At 38.4% G+C, this 27052-nt stretch overlaps 1 protein-coding gene across 7 annotated transcripts; it reads left to right on the top strand.

Moving 5' to 3' along the window:
• The first annotated feature begins 578 nt into the window (after window positions 1-578).
• On the top strand, window positions 579-26597 carry DCUN1D2 (defective in cullin neddylation 1 domain containing 2). Of its 7 annotated transcripts, none has more exons than XM_051623822.1 (7): window positions 579-685; window positions 3254-3470; window positions 6859-7027; window positions 9759-9889; window positions 22803-22885; window positions 25239-25335; window positions 26047-26597. In XM_051623822.1, the coding sequence occupies exons 1-7, from the start codon at window positions 683-685 to the stop codon at window positions 26124-26126; spliced, it is 780 nt and encodes a 259-aa protein (XP_051479782.1). In that variant the 5' UTR covers window positions 579-682; the 3' UTR covers window positions 26127-26597. The 7 variants fall into 7 exon arrangements, with proteins under 7 accessions (XP_051479782.1, XP_051479803.1, XP_051479821.1 ...); XM_051623843.1 differs by having other exon boundaries at window positions 610-685; window positions 3074-3470; XM_051623861.1 differs by having other exon boundaries at window positions 669-685; window positions 3101-3470.
• Window positions 26598-27052: the final 455 nt, after the last annotated feature.

Raw genomic sequence — 27052 nt, 5'->3', positions numbered from 1 at the left:
CTCGCACACCCCGCCGGCAGCCGCTCAGAGCCCACCTCAAGGCCCGGCCGCTGAGGGGAAGGACACGGAGACACCGGCCGGCCCCGCTCACCTGAGGAAAGCGGAGAGGGAGGAAGGGAGGCTGGTGGCGGCGAGGGGAGCGCGGGAAGGGCGGGGAGCGGGGGGCAAGGAGGGGCGGGAGGCGCCGAGCAGCCCGGTCCCCGCCGCCGCCTCCGCCACCCCCCGGCGCCGCGGCACCTTTAAGCGCAGTGTCGGACGGGACTTGTAGTCCGAGCGCCTCCTGACGGCGCGTTACGGAACACCCAGCAGCGGATCCCCCCGACGCGCCGGCATTCCAGCCGGTATTCCAGCCCCACCTCGCGCACCCCTTCCCTCCCCTCTCCCGGCCGCTCTCCGGCGCAGGGCAGCCCGGGAGCTGCAGCCGCTGCTTCGAGATGCGCGGCCCGTCCCCCGGGGAAGCGGCATCCCGCCCCGGGGCTGCGGGGCGCCAGCAGTGCGGGACGGACGGACGGACGGACGGGCGGGCGGCCGCCCCCCCCCCCGGCGCTCACCTCGCCCCGCGCTCCGCCTGGCGCCGGGTCCCGCCCCGCGCGGCCGCGGGAGGCGGGGAAGGCGGGAGCGGCGCGCGCCTGCGCGGGGGGCGGCGCCGGGCGGCGGAGTCGGGGAACGCGCCGGTGATAAAATGGTAGGTTGTGGTGAGCGGGTGGGGGGGGAGGGGATCGGGGAAGGGGGGGAGACCCCAAAGAACCCCTAACTGAGTGGGCCAGCCAGCTGGGTGCCCCCGCCCTTCACGCACACCCGCCCCCTCCGCGGCTTCCCGCTGCTGCTCCTCCCGCAGCGCCGTGTCTCGCTCTCCTGCCCGGGGACGGTGCCAGGCGGGGGGACCCGCCGAGCGACAGCGGGGGAAGGGGAACAGGCCGTAGGGAGCCGGCCTCCCGCCTCCAGCGGTGCCGGGAGCGAGGAAGGTCACCGGGGGCGCGGGGGGAGGGGAGGGGCCGGGCGGTGCCGCGGGTATTTCGAGCGCCCGCAGCCGCCGCGGCGCGTACCTTTCCCTTTTTTGGGCTTTGGGCTGGCGGGGCAGGTTGCCGGAGCCCCGTGTCCCTGGCTCCCGCCTTCCGGCACCGGGCAGGTCCTTCCCGCCCGCTCCGTTCCCCCCTCCTCTCCCCGCCCCGGGACGCGACAGGTGCAGCGGGAAAGGTGCGGTGTGGAATTCCTTCCTTGGGCGGAGGGTGAGGGAGGGCTGGGCAGGGGAGAGGGGGTGAGGGTGAGGCGGCGGGGGCCATCCCGGGGGGACGGCGTCGTGGCGGTGGGAGCTCTCCCGGGAAAGGGGGTTCGCCAGGGGTGCTTCCAACCGCAGCCTCCGCGTTTTCCTTGGGATTTGCGGTTGGGTGTCCTTCCCGTTTCCAGAGGGCTTTCTAAAACGCCGGGTAGTCGCGGCTTGATGCGAAGCACCGCGCCTTGTTTGGGTTCTGTTGGCGAGAAGTCGCGCTGGAAAGGCGGCTTCGAGAGCTTCCCCTGCCCTGCAGGGACCGCGAAGGTTCCGCTGCTCAGGGCATGGACCGCAGCAGTGGGAGGGAGCTACACTTCACGCAGGGTAGTAGGTTGGGCAGTCCGATGCGTTTCTGATCTCCTGGTTTCTTCACGTAACCCGGTGTTTCATTTTGAACCTAGATCATCTCCCTAAATGCCTGGCGTAAGTAGACTCGCAATAAGGTGACGTGGGTTTTACTTTGGAATTGCGGTCAGAGACCTCTGTTTTGTTGTGATCGTCACCGAGCTGGTGGCTGAAGTTTATGCAGTTGAGGGAGATGTTAGTGCAGAGAGCCCGTTTAGACCTTAATGAAAATGGGGGGTGGGGGTGAGGTTACAGAGAGCTTGCAGTCCAAAGATTAATGAGCATTTTCTCAACAAAATGCATTGTCGTTATTTTCACAGCCTTTCCCCCCACTGTATATGTTTCTTCATGTATAAAAAGAAACTTTACACGTTTCTTCTTCCATAAAATTGAAAAATCTTGTAGGAAAGACCAAAGTCCTTATCTTGTTTACGTGATGTGTTTCTTGTCTAGGGACCATCTGTAGTCAAGATGTCACCATCCATATGCGTACAAGAGATAACAAACTGAAAGATGGTCTAATGTTTACTGGTTACTGCTCGCTCAATCAGGATTTAGTTTCCCCCCCTCCCCTCTGATATTTAAGAGCCCAGTAAATTTTCTGGTATACTTGATGAATTCAGCACGACTGAGGAGCTTAAGGCACATTCTTCAGCTTAATTGTTGGCCCAGAGCAGATATTAAGAATGGTTTAACAATATTGGAAAATATCAGAATAAAATAAAAAACGGAGTTTGAGCTAAGCTATCTCCTTCTTCCAACTTTATGTAAATAATAATGTTGAACTGTGTCGATAGGAAATTTGTTCCCTTGTAAAATCCCTGGGTTTTCCAGTTTAGGCATGTTGTGTAGATACGGTTGCTGTGAGCAGCTGCCACTAAGAGAAACATATTACTGGTTCCCGTCTACCAGTATAATAGGCAGGCTTGTTGTTTAACATTTTAATAGTATAAACATCTTTTTGAGAGTTAATTGAAGTTTTAAAGCATGTATAGACCAACTTTACAGTCTCATTGAAATATCTGGCAAATCTCTGACATGTCTGCTTTATCTGTTTTCTATTTGGCTTATGTCTTCTCTTGATCTTTTCTAACAAAAATGCAAGAAATTATTCTGCCTTTTTCACCTGATCACTTAAAGTGATAAAATTTTGCGCTGTTCGTTGTTGCGAAGAAAACATTAGGAAAACTCTTTTCCTCAGTGTACGAAGGACTTACACAGAATCTGAGAGTCTCTAAGATGTACCTTTGTAATTTCTTGTTTGTATAACCACTAGACATTTTCAGAAGATAACCATATTGTTACATGATGAAACTTGTGTTTACTGCTGTTCACAGAACAGAAAAACTTGTGCATATGTGAGCAATAAAGCAGAAGTACAAATGTATTACTGTCCGAATCTGTGCTGCTAAAAATGTGTGTGTATATATATATAGATGCTGTCATTTCAATTTTCAGAAGAAAATGCTGTCTTTTTAACTGCAGAAGAACAAGGCTTTGTCTTCCTGTAATTCTGAAGTGAAAGTTGTCATCAACGAGAAAACTAAAACCTTTAAAAGATAGGCGTTAGTAGTAGAATGCTGAAACAAACTGCTGGATTAGCTTCATTGGCTTTCCTGCTTCTTTTGCATCCCAAAGCATAAGCTTAAATCGTCTCAGAAGGACAAGGTCCGCCAGTTTATGGCATTTACCCAGGCTGGTGAAAGGACTGCTATATACTGCTTAATGCAGAATGAGTGGAAACTAGAAGTGGCAACAGACAACTACTTCCAGAACCCAGACTTGTACTACAAAGAATCCATGAAAAATTCAGTAGACAGGAAGAAATTAGAACAACTGTATAATCGATACAAAGGTAAGGCTTGGGGTTTTTTTGTTGTTGTGGGCTGGTGTTTCTGCTTCTCCCTCTGCCAATCTTAAGGACTTTTAAGGAAAGACAGTTAACTTTTGCTTCTCGCTCTGTTTCTGATAGTGAGATGAGAATGAGAAAAGGCTTTAAATGCTCTTAATGCTACACAACTTCTGTAGCTATTCCTGTGGAGTTTAAAGTAAATTCACAGTAGGAAAATAAATTATTTGGGTTGGAAGGGACCTTAAAGACTGTGTAGTTTCAACCTCCCTGCGTGGGCAGGGACACCTCCCACTGCACGGGGTTGCTCAAAGTCCCACCCAGTCTGGCCTTGAACACTTGCAGGCAGAGGGCAGCCAGGACTTCCCTGGGCAGCTTGTGCCAGTGTCTCATCACCCTCACAGTAAAGAGTTTCTTGCTCCTGTCTAACCTAAATCTACTGTCTTCCAGTTTAAAGCCATCGTGAGGAAATAGTGTCAGCTATATATGGTGGAAAGGAGAGTAAATCTTATTATACAGCTTATTTGATTTATTGCCAGTGGCAATATTCATATTAATTATTGGCAATTCATCAGGCAAAGGTGCATTGTACATATATTTAAATAATACATATGATTCTTACACTAATATTTGGTGGACTTAATTTTGTTCTAAGATAGTAATATATCTATACATGAAAATCAAAAACATTTCAGATAAAATTACAGCTAGAAGTCTAACAAAACGGTCAAATAAGAAGACTCAAAAACTAGTAGTGGAAACTTCTTCCTTAATTTATTCTTTGTGCTGGCATGTTACAGCAAAAACGAGGTGCCTGTTCAGAAAGGCTTGGAGGGAAAGCCATAGGGACGTGGATTAAAGGCAGAGTTGTTTCTTTCTAATTTATTTTTCTTTTACAGCATTGTTAAAAAGAACAGAAAGAGTAAAAGGAATAGATAGTCACGTAGATACGAAAATGCTTGTGATCTAGGTAACAGTGCTTCCTGAAATGTTTCCATCTGACATGAATGTGTGCATTGTTCGTTACACATTGGAGTAGAGCAGGCTGGAACCAAACCAGGACACCCAGCTCCTGCTGAAATCTGAATATCTCGTGCTTTAAAAAATGAACTCTTAACTATGATTTTACATACTTTTTCTAATTGCAGTATATGGCATGCTTTGAATACACTTTATCGTGTTCTTATAATATTTCCATGGGTTATTTTGTTACCCTCTACATAATGTTTTACTTTAAGCATAGGCATTCTTCAATATTTCATTATTATGTGGTAATGGATTGTGTAGGGACGAAGAATCACCAACACTATAGCATTCCCATTGTGGAAAAAAAAAAGTAGAGAATGACTTGTTAAGTTTTACATATATATATGAATACATCTATTTGTGTACAGATACATATACATGTCTATATCTTTTGCTTGCTCCTTGCATCTCAGTCTTAAAGACTACTGGGTCAAAAATATCTACAAATTGATAAATGCTTCAAAGAATATCTAAGATGAATAAAAAAATCACAAATGTAATTTATTATTCATAATTTCCCAGCAGTGGCAAACTGCACCACTTGACTTTTGTGAAAGGTCTAGTCAGTTTCATGTTCATGTTTTGGTTAGCAACACACCTTTGCACTTTTACCACTTTAACGCTTAACTGAAGTTGTAAACTTGAACAAAGCCTTTGCAAGATTTGAGACAAAACAACAAAAGGTTTAGCTAAGCACCTTTCCTTTTTTGTGTGTAGCTTAAACCTGAATCATTTGCCTCACAGCAACAAGGAATTCCTTTGTGCTAGGGGATCGCAGAATACTACCTACATGGTGGTGTATTTGAAATCTGAGATGAGAGGACTTTCATTTTCTGTGTTGTCTTTGTGTTAGTTTTCTTACCTGTTTATCAAAACAGGTTTTTCTTACCTGCTCTATCAAAACAACAATTTCATTTTTGTTCCTTGTTACCTGGATGACATGAAATGTGATATGGATGAGATAGTCTTTGTTGAAATCCATCAGAATTTTTCCACTGATTTTGACATTAGTGCACTTTCTGCCTTATGTGCAGTTACTCCCCAAATATACAAGAATTGCATTTTACATGTCATAGAACTAAATCTGGCATATAGTAAAATAGGTATGTTTACTTGTTATTCCTGCTCCAAGATCTCTGGGTGTAATTCTTTGATGGATATAAATCTTGGTTTGCTGGATTAACTTCCTCTCTGCATTTTAGCATTTCTTCCACTGTATTAGCTGGAAAAGTGGAAGAGATCTTTAGCTTGACACCCACACCCACACCCCCCCCCCCCTTCACCCTTCCCTCCAAAAAAGTTAGTTTTCTTTAGACCCGATTTTTGAATTTTTTTTATCAACTTCTTGGAGAAGGATTTTAAAAATAGCATGACTGAAAAGCTTACCAGTTTAAGGAGTTAATCTTAAATTTACTTGAGGGATACTTTTTTACAAAGACCAACTTAAAATACCAATTTTATTTCCTAGCAAAAACCAAGAAAGAGAGTTTTGTAGTTAGTAAACTGTCAAACTTTGGAAGAAAAAAAAAAAAAAAGGTGTTTTTGTTTTGGGTTTTTTGCTTCCGATTATTTATGTTTACATGAAGAGGGTTTTGTTTCCTTGTGGGTTTATTGGGGTTTTTTTGAGAGAAGTTTGTTACAATGACGTCAGTCCTCATAGAGATTAGATAGTTATGAAGAGTGGTTCTGACATCCAATATGGTGGTAAAAGTACTATTGAAACACGGTATTTCCTGAGTTGTGTTGTTTAGCTTAAGACCGTGTTACGCTAAGGTCTTGTTTGAGCAACGTTTTGGAGATTTCTCTGACTTATAATTAAAAACTAAACATGTTTGAGTTAATTGTGGTCTTTAAGCAGTTATAGTGGATTATCATCTATCTTTATCAAGAAAAAAAAACAATCCGTGGGCTTACTTAAGTGTGCTTTTGTTGTTTTGGTTTTTTCTGTTGTTTTTTTTTCTTTTCTTTTCAAGTTTAATACATGACAACCAATAAGTATATTGTATATTTTGAGGTGTTTATCAGCCTCACTGGCTTTAGATATAATTGGGCATCTCTTAAGCTAATTCAGGCATTTTGTAGAGCGTTGTGGTGGTAAGACAAAGCTATTTCATTGACACTAGCTGATGAATTCAGGAAAAAGTTGCACACCAGTTTCTAGGGGAGTTTGCAGAATACTTAATCTATTTACAGAAATTCTTCAAGGTACTTCTAAAATTAACTAGATTTCAAGTGAAGGCATTAGTGAAGCTTCTGGAAATCAATGAAGGCCTGTGTTATGCAGCATATCAAAGCTGTGCAGGTGATAATTTGTAAATTATTTTTTTTCAAATAGTTACAGTTCTTCTCTCTGTATTTTGAACTGTAGACCCACAAGATGAAAATAAAATTGGCATTGATGGGATTCAGCAGTTCTGTGATGATTTAAACCTGGACCCAGCCAGTATCAGTGTTCTGGTTGTAGCATGGAAGTTCAGGGCAGCTACTCAATGTGAATTCAGTAAAAAGGAATTTGTTGATGGCATGACAGACTTGGGGTAAGTATCCATTTCTGAACAGTTCTGTGTATTTTGAAATGTAAGGCCTGAGCTCAGTATAAAAAAAAATTTAATTGCATTAAGTGGGAGGCTTCAAAAAGCAGATAAGGCTGGTGCTAAATGCCTTCAGTGTCCCGGGTTCCTTAAGTTGGTGTTTTACTGCAAAGCCTTAACAATGACCACAGTAATGGTGAAGTAAAATAGTTTCCTTTGCACAGCAAGGAAAACAGACAGATATACTGATCTTTTCATGTAATTCGAACAAACATACGGTGGTTGTGTTAAGGTTTTGACTTTGACTGAGTGCTGTTAAAAGCTGGAAATCACTGGAGATGTATGAAGGAGAAAAGTTCTGTCAGTATTGAAGCAGAAGAGAACCTTCAATTCTTTGCCTTATGACCACCAAACTTGTTACCTGTTTTGCAGATTATAGTTTTCTCTTATTGTCTTGTATATTTGATACTTCATTTGTACAGAATATCTATAAGAAATAGAAATTAAAATTAGGGTATTGGTAGTAGAAAAGGTGATTTAGTCGGTCTGTGATGTAACTGATAATTTTTTTTTTTCCTTCCTGTTTTATGGAGCTGTTGTGAGTAACAGACTTTGGACTTAAACCATGTGGCTTCTGCTTAGCAGTGAAGTCAAGGATTTGTAATTATAAAGTAATATTTTGTGTATCACTTTTCCTTGGAAGAGTTCTATTTCTAGTACATAGAGGTGTCTGTGATTTTTAATTTTTTTTAAAAAGATTGCATTAGATAGGTGGAGACTTACACTTATTACTTGCACATGGGTTTTTTGTTGCTAAATAATTTTATCTTAGAATGACACCTTATCAATACCTTTCTACAACAGACCAGCTTCATGCAAATGTGGTGGTTGTTTCTTGAGCAGAGGTCCTAGCAATCTGTTGTTACTGACCTCATTGGTTATTTACTTCTTTCTAAGCTTTCCTTTTTTCTAAATTTCTAAATAACCTTTAAGGCTATTTAGAAATTGTGATGAAATAACTTTTGATATAATCTGAAGTGCACTGCTTTATTTTTCCCTTTCGGTAGTTTTGGGTAGAGACTCTAAGAATAATTACAATTTTCTGGCCATGGACAGCAATCAAGTGCTCGTGCTGTTCTATGTAAGGCTACTGGCATTATTTGATATTAAAAGGTTTTAAATTATTACAAAGGTTTTGCTAAACCACCTGTGGCTTCTCGCTTGGGTTTGGTTTGATCATTTTGTTGTCACATTGCTCCTATGTCCTCATGACTGTCTCTGATAGATAAGTTCCACAGAGGTCTGTGATTTTTATCTTTTTCTGGTCAACACACATAATGGCATTCTTGGGAGCATAATCTGATCCTATGTGCTTGCCAGTGGTCTAATGCCTATTGAGAATTTGAAAATATTTTTTTTGTTACATTCTGGAGGTGAAGTGTCTGGTTTCTAGTGTTGAACACAGAACCACAGAATTGTTACTGTTGGAAAAGACCTCTAAGATCACTGCATCTGTCAACCCACCCCGCCCTAAAAAAAAATAGATTAAAAAAAAGGTGGTGATTTGAATGAAAAGAAATTCCTTGAGGCTTAGTTCATACAGCACCTTTAGGATACAGGTGGGAAGGCATGATGTATGTCCCTGTTGTTAACTAGTTCAAGTCTCCATGAAGCTGAAGTTCTCAGTTGAAGACTGTTGGCAGAATTCTTTCTTTTCTCCACCAGGTACTGCTGGAGGCCAGAAAGGTGCTTATTTTCATCTGTACCATGCAAGAGAGTTAAAACTGCATCCACGTTTTATGGATTTTGCTGCAGTTACCAATCTTTAATAAAATTAATCTTTAGAATAAATACAAACATTCAACTACTGAGAATTTTAAATGCAAGGTGTTAGTTGTGCTTACTGCTTCTTTGAAACCTGTTTCCTTTGCTTTGAGTTTCTAGGTACAATTCAAAATACTGATTATATTCTATAAACCTTGAATATTCATTTGATTCCTTGGCGTGAGGGGAACCCTTTTTTCCTTTTAAAATTGTGTCTTGTAAGCTCAGGCGTTTTCACTGAAAATGTTCCAGTCTTGTGTTGTTATGGGATGTGTTTCTATTAGAATCCCAGTAACCTGACTCTATCTTAGCATACTGTCCCAAGCTGTTAAATGATTTGTCAGCCTTCAGGCTATTGTCAGAGGCTCATTTTTTTTTCCTAGGTTTTACCCACAAATTATCTAATGTGGGAAGAGGATGACTGCAAATAATAGTTAATTTTATTGAAAAGTCCCCTAACATTAAGGTTAACTGTAAAAGTAGGGTGCAACTCTTCCTTTAGGTAGAGAAGGGAATAAGTAACATCTAGACTAAAGGAAAAACCTACAACCTGTGTTACAACATCTATAAAAGGAGGAAGGATAGCAGATTTCAGTGAGGTTTATATGTTCTTCAAGAACAGAATAATGTTGTTTGAGTTCATCAACTCATGAAGAGACTGAGAAGAGGCCTACTGAATACTGTTTGGGTTGCCTGCTTAATGGATGCCTATATAAAATGTTCCACTTAAACACTCATATGCCTTTACTAAACAATTTTATGTTGTTAAGAATACTATTCAGAAAGATACCCTATTTTTAGCTTAACTACTGTTTTGTTTTGCTCTGAAACGAAACCTTAAAAAATAAAAAGAAATAACAAAAGTAAAAATAAATCTTAAATATTGACAAATGATGTAACCTCTTTTGAACAGGTGTGACACCACAGAAAAACTAAAAGCTCTATTACCAAGACTGGAACAAGAGCTAAAGGATCCAACAAAGTTCAAAGATTTTTATCAGTTTACTTTTAACTTTGCTAAAAACCCTGGACAAAAAGGTTTAGGTAAGTAGAAAAAAAATTGAGAAAATATCTACAGACAGTCAAGTCAATTCCAAGTACTTCAAATAGTACAATTTTCTTATCAATTATGTATAGTGAAATCATTATTGATCTCTTTCACTGACTTCTCTTCCCCATATTTTTTCAATTAATCTCTTATTTAATGTCCCCTTGGTACAGATAATTTAATGGGGTTTTCTGCTAGCATTGATATTATCTCTCCTCTTGTCAAAGGAAGTTCCTGCAGTTCTTAGAGACCTGTCAGATAGTTTTTAAAAAGACTGAGCTATTGAGCTCCTTGAGTTTTGTGTTTTGTTTAGAACAACTGAAGCAATATGTCCATGTCAGCTTAAAAAGAGGGAGAAAACTCTAAGTAGAAGTTATTTTTCTTCTAAGAATTTTTACTTTTAGCTCAGTTTTTATGTAAAATTTAGAATAACAATATTATGGACTTTGTTCAAAGCTAGTGAATAGGAGTAGACATACAGTTTGTAAAGTATTAAATTATTATTCTGTATAAAGTTTGAGATTTGTTCCATTTCATGCCTTCTATTGCCAGAGTAAAATGGATACATTATTTAAATTCCAATGTTTTATTCTCTTACAATAAAAAATATCTGTAGTTTGTGAACAGAGGAAAAAAATTTTAAGATGAAATCTGAGATCCTTTCAAATTTATGTCCACTTTCAAAAGACACTGTGGAGGAATGAATCAAACAGGGCCTTGTGTAGAATAGCACCATACTTTCATCGCTGTTCTCTTTTGCCAGGGATAAGAGGAAGTGTTGTGTTTTGGTTTTTTCCTAGCATAGCCATTTTAACTCTGTGTCTACATTACTTGGCAAGCATGTTAATAAATACTTTTTCTCAAAAATTGTTGGAAGAGTAGTGAGATGGAGGTACAGAATAATGGTTCAGACCTTCTCAACCAAAGACATCTGTTGCACGTTCTTTCTTGGGGACTACTTTGAATAGTATCTCTTGTCTTTTCTAGTGCCTTTTTTTTTTTCTGCCTTTTTTTAAATCTGAGCAGCTTTTAGCCAGTTCCCATATTTCTTTGTTTTGTCTTTTTTCAGCAATCTCATTTTCTGTTACTCTTTCATGGGTCACATGCCACTTTTCCAGAAACAGAAATGAAATAGTCTTGTAGTGGTTCCATGAGGCTGGTTGGAATTCAAGTCCTTACTAGTTCTTCATTTTCTTGCCTCTCCTCTCTTCATTAAAAAGCCTAGTACTTTCAGATTGTGAAAAAGGTAAGTCACTTACAGCTGAGGATACCTAAAGAAGGAATACAATACCTAAATAAGTATTATAAATGGCTTCCTGTTTAAAATGGATCAGTTCTAATGTGAAACTCATGTACATGGGTAATGTCTCAAAAGCTTTTGCAAAGAGAGGAGGAGGAGGGAAGGCAGCCCAATTGAGATTGTGGAACTGAATTTGCTGTTTATTTGTCGTAAGGAGGCAAAAGGAAACTTACTTGTCTTCCATTACATCTCTTTATTTGGTATGGAGACGCTTTCATTTGTAAGGCTGTCTTCTCTGTTGTGTAAGAAAGGTGTTTTATTGCCAAAAAGTACCAAAGTGCCTTCTTGTACTAGGAGTTGAAATATTAGCAGAAGAAAGTAAAAAGTGCAAAAATTAAAGTTAAGCTCAAAAAAACCTGTAGAAGGAGTTGATTTGAACTGTTGCTGATTTCAGTTTTCAGGAATTATAATTTTGGTAATACTTGCAGTTTCTTAATTTCAAGGAGTGCTTTAGTTCTTGCATGGCAGCATTTTGGAGACATTTTTCATAAGACTTTCTGGTTTTGCTAGGATGATTCTGGATATTAAATATAAGCAGTTCCCACTGCTCTTATTTCAGTGGAGATACATCATCTTTCTTTCTGGTGTGAACTTGGATCACTATAGCTCAGAGGAGCAAGAGATGGCTGAGCAAGCATATTGACTAATGCCACTTTTTTTAGTGGTTGAAGTCAGTGATATCCAATCCAAATAAAAATTAACACTGTATAGGTTTGGGGTTGGAGTCTTTTTAGGAAAGGCCATTATATTTAATGGAGCAGAGAGACTGAGGAAGAAAAAAAGTTTACTGGTTGGCATTTACAATTCCTGCTGCGATTATTCTAAGAGGTGTGTTTGTTCTCTTTCAGCAAAAAAGTGTTCAGCAAGGAAAAATACTCAGTCCATCATCTCATAGGAGTCTATGTATGAGCTGAGAATTCTAGTTGTTTCAGCTACATTTAACATAGATTTAGGTGCTTTTTTATTTTACATTGTCTTCCCTGTATACACTATGTATTTTTTCCTAGAATGAGAAACTGTCCATCTTTCCTCCTTCTCTCCACAACTAATGTGGAGGTGTTTGGTATTTGTGTCCCAATAATTGTGAGTCCTATTGTCAAGGAGCTGTTGGAATTTATCTCATTCATGTACAAAGTCTGTTTCTCTCTTACTAAGTTTGGAGCCTTGGCTCAGGATACTTTTAGGAATTTAGGCCAGATAGTTAAACAGAATGTATCATTAGATTTGTTACCAAACGAGCTGGTATAAATCTCTACCTAGCTTTTTCCAGGTCATCTTCTGGTGTTGACCTCCACTTCTCCACATGCGTGTAAGATGGCATGCAGTGCTACCTAAGGAAAGGATGCTGCTAAGCTACTGCCCTAACTGCTTGCCTTAAAATATTTCTGGTGACCTGCTCCCATGATAGTGCTTGCCTACTCTTTCCCTTACATTCACATTTGAATTCTGACTTGAAGATGAGGAAGTCAGTAAGTAGGGATAAAAGTGAATGGTTTTAATTAATGAAGTGGAAATAATGAAAGGAATTATTTCCTAACTTTCAATTACAAAACATTAAAATATTAAGCTCAGAGCTTTGAATCACTAACTGTGGTAGTTGTTGCATGTGTTGTTTAGGGGAGTGATCTTTTGGGCAAAAAAAAATGCTTGGTTCTCAGGTACAAACATGACCTATGAATGCAGCTTTTGAAAACTAAGCAAATTTGACATCATGCCAGTGACAAATGGGAAATTCTTATTCTTAGCAAACTGTTAAAACTTTTTATAAAATAAGACAATTAAAATGATCCTTCTGTTGGATTCTCAGGGTAAGTGCTAACATGTTTTTTTTAACAGAAATAACTAGACAATAGAGATCACCAGAAAAATGTCTTTGACAGGCAAAGAAGACTCATTTATGCAATTACTTTTCCATGTTTAGTATCTTAACATATTGAAACCATAAGAAATTGCTGAAATACTTCTAAAATGTCCAAATAGCAGGGCTTTGGTTATGAGCCATGTTTATTGCTCTATTAGTATTTCAGTATGTTTAAGATTACTTTTTTTTAAAATCTATTTCTGCTGTTTTACGAAGTGATAAGCAGCAGTTATTACTTTTTTTTTTGCCCCATCTCCTCTAAAGAACATCAGAAAACACGACTCATGGGTTCCTTTTTAATAAGCCAGCTAGTCTTTAAATTTAAAAGATAAACACTTACATAGTATATTCCCTGTGCGAGACAAGAATCAGTGTCTACCAACACCATTCCTCACAGATGTTTTTCTTACCAGATGTTTAGTGGTTTGCTGGCAATATATGCTAACTTGCCTTTTCAGTTTCAGTAGTTATTAGCAAGATTTGAGGTCTGGTTGGCAAGGGTCCTTGTTCTACCTGAAAAAGTTTGGGAGCCATCATCTTTACCCAGTGGCAGGTCTTATATATCCATGTCTGTTCTTGTTCAAACCTATTGCTAGATTTTTTATTTTTTTTTTCCTAGCATGTAACTTACATTTCTGTTCTGGAATTCTTCAGTTGAATGTTTACCCATCCAGAGTAAATAAGCAAAATTCGTGTTTTCTTTTTACATCTTAGGCAAATATGTATGCATCTTCCCTTAGTCTCTAGAGTGAGTGAAACAGACTACCCTGATTAATTTTATTTTCCGATTTGCTGATCTTGGAATCGTATCTTCCAGCTCCCTTTTCCTTTGCAGTCCTATTGTTGTGACTTTCTCTTGTCTTACAGTACCCAAACAACCTAGCTATCTTCCATGTGCCTTAGATATTTTGTTCCTTGTTGTATATCCAGTTAAATTTGCTTATGCTTATAACACTGACACTGCCTGGATTTGTAATCTGTTAGATTATTTGGTTTCTGCAGAACTGCAATGTGCCTGATTAATTCTGATCTTGTGTTCCTGCCATTGATTATTCCCAGTAGCTATGTGACTTTGCACTTCGATGAAATCTTTCCTATTTGCTTCCAAGCAGTTCTTCAGTTTGCCCAAATAATTTTGAATTCTAATCCTGTTCTCCACCATGCTACACTTTTTTCAGGCTTTGTGTAAGTTGCAGATTTGATAAAAGTTTTCTTTGTTGCATAATCAGAGTTACTCAAGTATTGAACCAGTGTTATATACAGGACTGCTGCCCATGGACAAGTTGCTTTCTTCCAGTGTGGCAAAGAACCAGTGAGGTTTTTCTAGAGCCTCCTTTGACCTCTATGAAGTCTCAAAGATGGTAGGTAGCAGTCTGAGGTTGCTTCAGCATACTGAGATTAATTTTACCATGTCTAGCTTCACCTTGGGCACCACTGCTTTCAGACTGAATTTCTAACAGTTGTTTCTGAGATTACTGTCAGGTTTTCATTGAACCTTTTTGCTTGGAGCATATATTGAAAAAAATCTGTGTATCCCAAACATTTCTCTTTTGGGAGATACCAGGAGGACACATAGTGTCTTTTATTACACTGACTGCCTTTTGTAAGGGAGGGAGTGATAAGGCACAAAAGCCCTTTTTATAAGTTCTTTTGGTGATAGAAGAATTCCGGTGGTACCCAACAGTCATCTTCATGATGCAGTGAATTTTGCTTCAGAAGAGCAATTGGGGAAGGGGGGGTTACAGCTATTTTGTCATTCCCAAAATAGGCCTAGAGTTAAGTGCAATGATACTCATTCCTAGAAATACAACTGCCTTTTATAGGAGTCTCTTTTCCACAATTCTTGTGGTGATACTAGGAAATTTTTTGTTCTCTTTATACCTGCAGGACTTCTGTCTCTACAGTCTCATCCACCTTCAGTGGTTACTTTTATTTGCTTAGTGTTGTCAAGTGGTATGCTTCAGTCTGGACCCATGCTGTTTCAAGAAGCAGAAGTAATACCAGTCCCTCTAGGTAATGGTAGCTCCTGTAAGTAGTGAGATGCAGGAGGCAAAAGCATATTGCATAAGATCTATCATGATTATCTTTAAGCAGAAAATGGTGTTCTGATTAATGGTACTCAGGACTCAACTATGCGTCTGAATAGATTTTCTAATTGTATAAGAAAAAGATGGATGCTTACAACTGTTAAGACAGTTGTTCTCTAAGTGGTGGCCAGAATTCAGGAAAAAAGATAGCAAGATTTCACCACAGCAGTGCCATCTCAATGGCTGTATATTGAACCTGGCAGATGTAATCTTTAGACACACTGAACTTTGTCTGAGTGTTTTTTATGTATTTTGAGATAGCATCAAAGGTGCAGTTTATTACACTCTGGTTTGCCAGGAGGCTTTTACAAAGAATTATTATGGGCAATTTTGATTTTTGTCTGTTTACTCTGCTTTCTCATGTTCTTGCTACTATATTTAGTACAATATATCTTTACATTTTGCATACTGCAGATTTGGATAAATTAATCTTGCCTTCTACTCCCCTGTTTCAGCTTTTTCCACTGCAGACTGAGTGAAATTTTGCATCCTAGCTCTTGGTTGATAAGTGTACTAAAGAACAGGATTATAGATCTGTCATTGCATACAGAGAAGATCAGATTTCTAAGGATACTGTTCAAGCTCAAAATAAGGTTTTAGCTCCATCTTTTTTTTTTTTTTTTTTTTTTTTTAAATTTATAATTAACCATGATCCTCTTAATGGGTCTCCCTCTGAGCTCCAAGACATGTTCAGGAGATTCCTCATGCTCGGGAGTTTACTACAGCTTTTTGCTACAGCTTGTTTCACCACCATGGAGGAATTTAATGCATTCTTTCATGGTCTTCAACTTTCATCATGGGAACAAAAAGCAGATTTGGTCCTTCATCACTCCTTTGTGGTCTCTTTGCCTGCTTGCTGGCTCAAAAGGTTGTGCTTCCTTCTCTCTGCCAGTTTCGTGGGATCAAGCAAGAGATGATACATGAGGAGGGCATTCAGACTTGAATCAAATATTACTTCAAGACCAGTGGAATGACTATCTTTGCATCTGGTATGTGGACTTCAAGGAGGTTGCATCTTCTATGAGCAGATGAGTATAATGTGCTCTTTTTAATTGAAGCAACATCAAATTTGGCTGTCATCATAGCAGTATCTCAAGATTCTTTCAAGAGACAATTAGACATGAGGGAAGGATATCTTAATTTTTTTTTTCTTTTTCTTCTTTCTCCCCCCCAAGTAGTTATCAAGATTTCCTCCACTTTCATAGACTCATAGAATGAATCATGGGATCATAAAATGGTTTAGGTTGGAAGGGATTTTAAAGATCTTTTAGTTCCAGCTCTCCTGCGACACTTCCCACTAGACCAGGTTGCTCAAAACCCCATCCAGCACTTCAAGGGAGGGGGCAGCCACAGCTTGTCTCACCATCCTCACAGAAAATAATTTCTTCATAATATCTAATCTGAATCTACCCTTTTTCAGTCTCAGCATTGGATTGATCCATTTCTAGGGTGCTCATAGGAGCAAGCAGATGGAAAAAAAATGGAGACAGTTCAATAAATTAATGTCATGTTTACTTTGGAAGAGGTCTGTAAATGCTGTATTTTAGGTATTTCAATGGCCTTGGTCAGTGTGTATGGTTCTTACTTTATTTTTGTTCATATTTTTCTTTCTGAAAATGTCAGCAATTTAAGGGAAGTGTGCTGTAGAACAGGGTGGTATGATAAAAAAAAGGCCGATAGTAGCAGCAAAAGGTGTGGCATAACTGCCAGTTCTAGTAATGCCTCATTGATTCTTTTGCTCACATTTGGCTCTTATTTGAGAAATATATATCCAGTCAAATTTAAGTAATCTCTTGTAGTTTATCTGAATTGTACATGAAGGGATTTGCAGAGAGGGAAGGATTTTGACACTAGCTACAATCAAGTTTTTTAGGCTGCACTGAAATCTTCTTCTAAGGCTTGCTCACATTCAGAAGCAGTTTGTCCAGTTTTGTACAGTTGATGCTCAAGATAATAAACGTGAAAGGTTCTGCATGGAATCAGCCAGCTTCAGCATGGCAGAGGCTGAGGTAGAGTTAATGAGCACAGTCAGACCCTGCCTGATTTCTGCAGAGCTCCTCTGAAATCTGGCTGCTGTTCTTCACCACCTTGCCTTTCCACCACAGGGACTTGGCTCTGACACTGCGCTATATGTTCCCTAACACAGAGCACTGGGAAGCTCTTTGCTTACAGCTTTGCAGGGATAAATGGATCCAGCTCAGGGGGATCCTGAGTTTAGCCACTTCCAGTATTTGTGTTGTACCCCTTATCTGTTTTTCCCCTTCTGTCTTCTTTCTATGCAGGAGCCCCTAATTGCAGATAAGGGCTATTTTGCTCTGAAGTTCTGCCAGTTTGGTGAAGGGTTTTTAGGTTGAATACTGATGGTAATTTCTTGTTATTTGGTATGTGAATTTTCTTTATTTGGAGAAGAAGAAAACGTTCTGATTAGGAAACAAATTCTTGTGTCCATGTTCTCAATTTGGAGACCAAAGAAGACTGTTAAAATTATTCAGAGATGAGGAAAAAAGGAATCAAGTAACTCATTGAATCTTGCAATATTGATTTGATGTTTGTTGGCCAGGTACTGTAAACACCAGTTTCCACAGTTCTCACATCTGCACCAGTTTCAGCATAGTGTCCAGGAATTTTAGTGAAACAAAATTATTTTGTGCAATGTAGCTTTTGTTTTAGCTTTACAGAGGTATGATATTTGCCTGTGATCACAGCGAGAAAACAAGAGGAAAGAAATCAAAGAATATCAACCAAATGATACATTAGGGCAAATTATATCTTAAGCTCAGTCTCTTACAGAGGTTACATATGTTTTTTTACAAAGCTATTGAGTGATAAAATAGATGTCTGACTTCTGTCCAGGTTAATTTTTTGTGCAGTATTAGGAACAAGAGAGTTTGGCTACTCTTTTGTTTTCAAAGCTATAGAGTGAGTTTTGATGAAACTATTGGGGAGACAAAGCCTCAAACTAAGGGGCTCTTGACTCTGAAATTTTCATTTCCAAAAGCTTGATTTTTTTTTTTTTTTAGTTCTTACTAACTGGACTAATAAAAGGACCTTTTTTCTCCTACAAGCTTTTGTCCTACAAACTCCTAAAAGCTACAATCCTTTCCTCCAACAGTTCTTTATTAATTAGTTTGTGGCTGTAGATGGGCTGGGTAAGGCTGACACAACCTGTTATTTTGAAAAAAAAATGCTGCCTGTGTAGTTTGACAGAGTACTCTGAATAAAACTCATATGAACATCCTAAGTGACCACTGACACTTCTAACAAGCTACCTCAAGTCTCTTGTAGTCTCTCTACATATAAAGTAGCAAAGCTTGACATTACTGTTAAGAATGTCAATAAAGAAGGAAAAAAAGGCAAAACTGGGGCAATCAGTTAATGTCAAAAGTTGAGATTAAAATAAATTTTTTCCAAGCTCTAAAACATGATAGATTCTACCATCATAATGTACAGAATCTAGTTAATATGCTAACTAGGCATTATGAGGGCAACAGTAGCTAATAAAGTATTCTTATAAATAACTTAAAGACTTTAAAATATCATTAGGAGGCCAGTGTAATGCCCGTAGCCTTCTTTTTTCCTTTTAAGTTAGACCAGTAATTTAGGTGAATTAGTTTTAATATTCTGACAGCTTCAAAGAAGACTGCATGAGCAGCTCTGTTGGTAGGGCATTCAGGGAGCTGGAAGGCTCGATTTGGCAGAGGATGACAAGCAAGTGTTGCAGTCCCAGAGTGCTGTTTTGGCACAGCAGGTCTAAATGAATTTCATTTCATGTTCCTCATAAATCCTACTCTCCAGAGAGTTCCTTCCTATCTGTTTATTTATCTTTCTGTTTTCTCACTTTGATGACTTGTGTGCAATGACTTCATTGCCCTTGTCTGAAATCATTGCAAAGGGATGAACTTAATTTGCCTTTTTTTTTTTTAATTCATGCAAGAATCTAATAAGGATTTTTTTGTTGACAAAATAAGCATTTGATTGAATCTTGAAAGAATACATAGGCTAACTGATAATGTATTTCTCCTTCTGCATTAATTGTGCTAATTTGTTATCACTTCAAAGTTGCTGTTCATACAAGGTAGAGGAGAGGCTGAGGGGATTTTGAAACAATTTTACAACGAGGCTTTAATATTTCAGAATAGATCATACTACATGCAAAATGCTTTACTTCTGATTGTGAAAAGCTGATTGTTTAAATAATTCAGAAGTGTAAAGAAATCCTTTTAAAGCATACAAAAACATGTTTGCTATAATAAATGTTATTCCAAAAAATAATGTTTAAAATAATTAAAACATTATTTTAGTAACCCTTTGCTCCTTCTTGAATTTGTTTTCCTTGGATACTGTATATCTATTTTTTTTAAAATACTGATTTTTGTTGTAATAATTGTGTCATGGCACTTGGTATCACTTTTAGGTGACTCAGTTCTTCGGGTTTTCCTACCAAAAGTTTAATTGATGCTGTATCCAGCCACAACTAGACTAGATATCCAGCAAGCTGAGTAACTAGATAATGAAGCTTTGTTTCAGTGTATGCAAAAACTTTGGGCTATACAGGTATTATACTGAAGGGGCTGCATGACATACAACACTCACTAGGTATTGACACTTAAAATATTAGGTGAAGGGAAAGCTCAAACTGCTGTATAATGTACAGTATATAATGTGCTGTTTTAATGATGTTCTTTAAACATTAGCTGTTTAGCAGTTTTGTTATTTGAATATGAACATTTCCAATGAGGTCTCTTCTAAACTGGTCCTTCATGCATCTGCCTTTCTCTTTCTGTTTATAAAACCTGCATTTTTAGTCTATAGTGTGGGAAACATAATTTTTGGTACAAAGTCAGCATGGTTGTATAATTGTAGTTTGATTTTATTTTATTTGTAATAATGCCTTCATATCTATTTAGCATTGAAATAGATATCCCTAAGACTGCCTAAGAATTTCATGCCTTCTAGAAGCATCTTCCTGTAGGGATCCAGAACTCTCATGGCATAAGGCCTTTTTTCTTTTTTTACTATCTTTTAGTGTTGCACTAATTGTAGCATATACACAAACTCCACATCATTACTGTTTATTGAGACTACTGTCAACATCCTAATGTTGAACTGGAACTCTGTGTAATTAGGTCTTCCCTTTAAAGCAGAAAAATCCCCTCTTCTGTCCTCCAGTGCTAAGTTTTTCAACCTATATAGGAAAGGCTATGAAGATGATTAGAGGACTAGACCATCTCTTACGAGGACAGGCTGAAGGTGGTTTTGGTCTGGAGAAGACAAGACTGAGGGAGATCTCATCAATGCTTTTAAATACTTAGAACATGGGTGCCAGGACGATAGGGCCAGTCTTTTTTCAGTGGTGCCCAGTGACAGGACAAGAGGTAATGGGCACAAACTTGAATTTAGGAAGTTCTGTCTAAATGTGAGGAGGAACTTCTTTACTTTGAGGGTGGCAGAGCACTGGAACAGGCTAACCAGAGAGGTTGTGGAGTCTTCGTCTCTGTAGACATTCAAAACTCACCTGGACACCATCCTGTGCAACCTGCTCTGGCAGGGGGCTTGGACTAGATGACATCCAGTGGTCCCTTCCAACCAGTGTGATTCTGTAATTGTCTTCCAGCAAAAGTGTGGCCATAACCCCTGAGATTGTAGCACATCCAAAGGCCTAGTTTTTTCAAACACTGAAAGATTGCATGAAGTGGCACCACTACCAAAAGTGATAGCTCCATCTGGTTCTTTTGTTCGAATGTGTCTAATGTTAGTTCATGCGAGTTTGTGTGATTGACATGAACTGGAGGAGAGAGATTTACTTTTTAGGTTTTTTTCCTTCAAGCTGATTTTAACCAAGATCAGAATCTCCCTTGTGTGCTTAGTGGGGAGAGCAGCTGCAGCATGGACTGGTTTCAGCCACTACAGAAGCGGCATCCTCAGCAGGATTTGCTTTTGTTGTACATTGTAATTCCTGTATCTTTGTGCAGGAGAATTCATCTGCACACACGTGTAATGTATCCCTCAGGTATCAATTTGAATAAGATAGTATTTCTCATGCCTAGTGTTAAATACAATTTTGCAATGATCCAGTTCACCTTAACACACGACTAAACTTGACACATGCCTGAGTAATCCAAGGAAGTCTGGCCTCTTCTTTCCTTTTTAACTTTTTTGTGGCACTGTTCACCATCATTATTTCCTTGCCTGTACCTTCTTCCTTTTTCCAAGAAATATTTCATCACCGTATAAAAACTCTTTTACTATTAAAGAGGTTTTTTCTCAAAGTGCATTTTGCATTAATGTTGTCACATGATAGGTTTGCAAGATCAGCTTGGAAATGTTGAATCTTCATAATGAAACCTGAATGAATGGCATGAGACCCAGTCACTTCACAGTGAAATTTAGAAACCCTTAAGATTATTTAAGTTTCTTCCTATTTCTTTTGCTTTTCATTTGGGATAGCAGATGAATTTGCTTACCTAAAACACAAGTAAATGTTATTAACTGTTCTCTTCTACATATTTGCTGTGAAAAGTAAGCATGGTGGCAAAGACTGAAGGACTGAAATAAGTTTATTAGGGCATAAAGCAAGTTCTGTACTGAAAAGCACTCTGATCATAGTAGAACAAACAGCAGCCCTGTCTCTATCTAGCTTGGTATAGATAAACTGCATTTCTCTCTACTATAACTACTGCACTTTGTCTGGGCCCCAGCCCTCTATGATACAGGCTCTAGGGAGCTGGCTATGTTAAAATCTGGAACATGTCTTTCAGGCTTGGAACTTGATTTTGGGTGACAGCGTCGTTTGGTTTGTAATGTGATATGTACATTTCCAAATACTTTGCTCCTTTCTTGTTGGTACCAGCCAAGCTCCCATCTTGTCTGCTATGAAAATACTATGTGTTAAGTTTCATATTTTGTTTATACGTTACACTGAAAGCACAAACTGAAATCTTGTTGTGGTTTAAGAAAGGCGGCACTTTATTTTGTGGTTGCACAGCAGTATGCATGCATTTATTGCTGTTCCCTGTGGGAACAGGCCTAGAAGCCATTTAGGTATTGCGAGTTGCTGAGAATGAAGACAGCCCTTCATGAAAACAGCCTTTCTACCCTTATGCTGCATCTGATGTTGCTCCTACTTTTCTACTTGAATGTGTGATAGTGCTGCATCCTCCTGTTGGCATGTATGAGCTTTCAGGTCATGGTGCAGGATTACGGGCTGCTTTCTTGGATTTAGATTTTCGGTACTATGTGTAGGTGTTGCTCTCTTAAATTATTCCAGAAGATTTTCTATCAATACTTGCTGTGTTTGTATAGTTCTCTTTTTTTTTTTTTTTTTTTCCCTCTCATTAGTAAACAGAAATATTGGTAACTACTTTGTTCTGTTTCTGTAGATCGAAAGTAGCCTTTTTTTTCCGGCACTTCTGGATGGTGACAAAAATATTTTAGTCTTTATGACTTCTACATTCAATATGCATTTTAAACCATTACTGCTTGTCCCTCTGTCTTTTGGGTTCAGTGAGGACAGTAAACAGTTCCTTAAAATTTTATAGTGATTTTTAAATTGTTACTCATTTGTATCATAATATACTGAATGTAGCACAAACTGTTTAACCATAAGTGGTTTATTGCATATAACATGTGTAATATTTACGTGTTGCTTTTGTCTCTTGCAGATCTAGAAATGGCAATTGCATATTGGAATTTAGTTTTGTCAGGAAGGTTTAAATTTCTTGATCTTTGGAATAAATTTTTGTTGGTAAGTACCTACCGTATTCCTGTCTTACTCCACAGTAGTTTGGCTTATAAACTGTGTGCTTGTAATAAAGAAAAAGAGAGGATGCCTGAACACTTCCTTCAGACTTCTTCCTTTTTGAAAACTGACATAGAATAGTCTTAAATCAAGCCAAATTAAATCTGCTCTATATAATTTTCTAATTGAGAAGAATGCAAAAAGATGTAGCACAGATAGAGCATTCTGCTTGCTTGGTCCTGTATCTTCCTACTTAAAAAAGCTTCTGCATGAAAGGAAGCTGTGATTGTAGATTGGACCTATCTTGTCTTTATTATCAAGACAGCTGTGATTATTGTCAACCATGTATTTTACCGTGCTCTGCCTTCTGAGGTTTTAATGCATCAACTCAGTCTTCTTCAAAATGTTGGTTCTGACTGACTTAATCCGTGAGACTTTTCTTTTTAAGTGAAAATTCTTGTCTGAGTAGTTATTTTGATTTATTTTTAGATAATAGTTGTGAATTGATCTTGACAGTTTTCTATTGCCAGTGCAATTCTGTGCACAGTGCAGTAAAGGTGCATAAATTAAACTTCAGAAATTGCAAAAGTATTCCTATTGAAGACCAAATTAATTCCTGCATGCTTCTGCATTTGCATTTCTATATATTTGCAATAAAAATACCTTATATAATGTTACATAATGTATCATTTATATCGGGGGGGGTTCAGTTTATCTTTCTATCTGTAGTTCAGGAGAATTAAGAAGTTTTCCTGCATTTGGTCCCATAATCACGAGTGCTTAATAGGGGAAGTGTATACTTTTTGCATTATTTCCCAAAGTTTTTTCTAAATTTTGCACAGTTTATTTACTTTATTCACTTAGTAGTGTACTGGTTTAATGAAGAAAACTTGTGAAAACATTTCACATTTTAACTGCCTTGATATGCTTAAGATGTCCAAATTCAGATCTGTAAATGTAACTGAAGAGAAGTCTTAACAGTTTTTCCCACTTGGCTTTATGATCAAGTTTATTGCAACAGACAGTTCTGCAGATCTCTACTTCCAGCAATTGTCTTTGTTGCAAGTATTTAACCTGAATATTTCCTTGAGAATAAATGTTTAGATTTAAAAAATTCAACCTAAGAAACAAACACGTTAGAACTCCCTAGGATTGGAGTTGGTTTGTTTGTTTGTTTGTGTTTTCTTTGTTTTAAGGAACTTTTCCAGAAGGTATGTTTGCTTGTCATATTTTTTTCAGCCCAGATATGAACTTTGGTTTGAGTAAGAGGTGGTGCTTAGACACACGGTTTAGTGATGGTCTTGGCAGTGCTAGGTTAACAGTTGTACTTGATGATCCTAAAGGTCTTTTGTGACCTAAAAGATTCAATGACGTGTTTGCTGTTGTGTTGGACATCAACCTCATATTGATCAAGTTCCAGACTTTCGAAATGGAGTTTGTTCTTCTCAACACTTTGGAGTATTACTCCTTAAAAAACCTCAACCAATCAAAAAAAAAAAAAGAACAAAACCACCTCACTACACAAAGCCATAAACACAAACCCAACCCTTCACCAAGCAAGTCTTGCTTGCAACTTTTTACTGTGAACCAGGACTAGGTATTGAAATTCCTTATTAATCACCTTCTATCTTCAGGCTAATCTAGCAGTGTCAAACAAGGAAGGGAGAAATGAATGGTCTAATTTGATCCTGCAGCTCACAACTGCTTAGTAGTTTTGTTTCTCCACACACTCTTCTCTTCTTGGGAGTACTAACTTAAAAAGCTGAGAGAGCTTTGACTGGAGCTGAAGTTTCTTGGCATGATGCTCAAACTGGCCAGAGTGGCAGCTAGTATTTGTGAATGGGGTGATGCTGAAAAAGTGCACTTGAAGCCAAGCAAGGAGGTGGTACTGGAGAAATGATAGACTGAGGGGAAAAAGGAGATGGGGCATAAGTGGAGCAAATGCAGAGTTGAAAGAGTGTCTAAGTGTAAGAAAAAAGGATAAGGAAGAAAGGGCTCAAGCTGAAATGGCAGAATGCTAACCCACGATTGCACCGTTTCAGAACCTGAAGTAGATGCTATTAAGTAAAAGTATAAAGTCCTTTTGGTTTATTCTTTTCCATAGCAAGTCAGGAACACATATTCTAAAAGCAGAACAGAAGAAATAAAACAGCTATCAAAGACGTGTTATGCTTTTTTGTCTTTAGTTGTAATTTGTTTTGTAGCTTTCTTTGGAAGCTCTGAACTTTGTTTAAAAAAAATAAAAAAGAGAGAAAAGAAGAAATAGTTGTAAAATGTTTCTGTATATTTCAGTATAAAATACTGTTGTGGAATTTGGAAATAGTTTGGATTGAAGAGTACCGTTTTTCCTCCTTTATAGGAACATCATAAAAGATCAATTCCAAAAGATACTTGGAATCTTTTGTTAGACTTTGGAAATATGATTGCAGATGATATGTCCAACTATGATGAAGAAGGTAAGCAATATTGAACATCTTCAAAAATTGGTACAGCAGAGTTCAGGCATTGCTGTAAATGAACAACAGAACATGCTGCCACCTTCTGTCATAATTTGTTTACCCGTAGAGGTTTAGCTGCAAATGTTGTGTCTTTGGCAACTTGTTGCCAAAGCAGTAATGATAAGGTTATCTATTTTGCTGTCATATAGAAGATACTGTCATATCATGGTATAGCACATGCTATTTGAACTTACGCTACAAGAGTCTCAGTAAAACTGTATGTATTTATTTTTTTGTACAGAAGTACTGCTAACCGCAAGGAAATACATTGGTTTTTCTACTTGCAAGAATGTCTATATGGCCATTTTTTTTACTACCCTAAAGGCAATTTACATGCTGTTACTAACCCTGCAAATCGTATTTTGGAATGACTCTGGACATAAGTTATGACTAAATCTAGTAGGAATGCCATAGGTTTGCTATCAACTGGTGTTTGTAAACTCTGCAGTGTGGATTATGCTTTAAATACTTGTTTGTACTAAGAAGTATTGCTGCAAGAAAATATTAATATGTTTATCAGTTAAGTGCTTTTTTCAAATGTTTATCACATTATGCATTTTAAAGTCAGACTAGGCTAAAGTGAGCTGTCGATCCTTTGTGTTTAGAGACTGCATCAGTGTATTGCTGGCAATGATACATTAATTTCTTAATCGCTTGACTTCTCTTTAGGAGCGTGGCCTGTTCTTATAGATGATTTTGTGGAATATGCACGACCAGTAGTCACAGGAGGAAAACGTAAAACTTCCTAACCCCAGACTTGTCAACATGGACTAAAGGTGCACTCTGAACTGCATTAGGTAATGAAGATTTGTTGACAGATAGCTGCACATCGTTGCTGGTTTCAGTGGCTGTGAGGAGTTTCTACACACAAAACTGAAGTTCTTCCTTTCAGCCTAAAGAAAATGGTGGCTGACTTGTGGACACTTCAAGAACAAACTCAGTCCAGGCTGTTTGTAGGCTACTGGCTTCAATTGTTATACTGATTGTATCATATAGGATGTAGATTTTGCATGTTTTTATACTCTGGGGAAGTTTAACTAGAGGCCATTTTATTAAAGTTTTGACAGCACAGCATGCCATTCAGTTCATGATCCAAAGTGAACACCAGCAGTTACATAAATAAAACTGTATTATATTGTACTTATATTAAAAGCAGTATTTGTGGTATATAAATTAAATCCCTAAATAAAACTTATGAGCTATGTTGTATTTTTATAAGAGTTAGTTGTGTGGACTTGTCCTAATATAGACTTGTAACAAAAAACACTTAAGCTTTTTTTACTTATTGCCAAAATATCAAATTTATATTTGAAGTCCTAGATGTATATATAGATTGATGACATCCAGTCTTTTCTCCCACTGTGTTCAGCTGCCTCATTATTCTTCTTGAAGTACTTAGACATGTAGCAGTAGCATTGCTGAGGAAAGACTGCTGCTCTATGCTATGTTGCAACTCCAGCTTTTTTTATTAACCATTTTAAAGTAGACATTAAACAGCCAGAGATGCTTTTATAATTCATCTTTGATTATCATAATTCAGTTGGTCTTCAATTATGTGTTTTATTTATTTTAAAGTAATGAATGGGTGGAATATAACTTTTATTTGTAGCCTGAAACATAAAATGAATTATAGCTAAATGCACCATAGTTATAAATGCAATTTCTGGCACTTCTC

The sequence above is a fragment of the Apus apus genome, chromosome 1 (assembly GCF_020740795.1).
Source record: "Apus apus isolate bApuApu2 chromosome 1, bApuApu2.pri.cur, whole genome shotgun sequence".
NCBI lineage: Eukaryota > Metazoa > Chordata > Aves > Apodiformes > Apodidae > Apus > Apus apus.
Note: the sequence above shows the minus strand (reverse complement) of the source record. Positions and strands in the feature narration are given on the sequence as shown.

Bases quoted from the DNA above. Each gene is read 5' to 3' on its own strand.
- DCUN1D2 (XM_051623811.1), top strand. The intron at 9,890-22,802 runs GTAAGTAGAAAA...TGTCTCTTGCAG, and splicing joins CCCTGGACAAAAAGGTTTAG to ATCTAGAAATGGCAATTGCA. The intron at 22,886-25,238 runs GTAAGTACCTAC...CCTCCTTTATAG, and splicing joins TTTGGAATAAATTTTTGTTG to GAACATCATAAAAGATCAAT.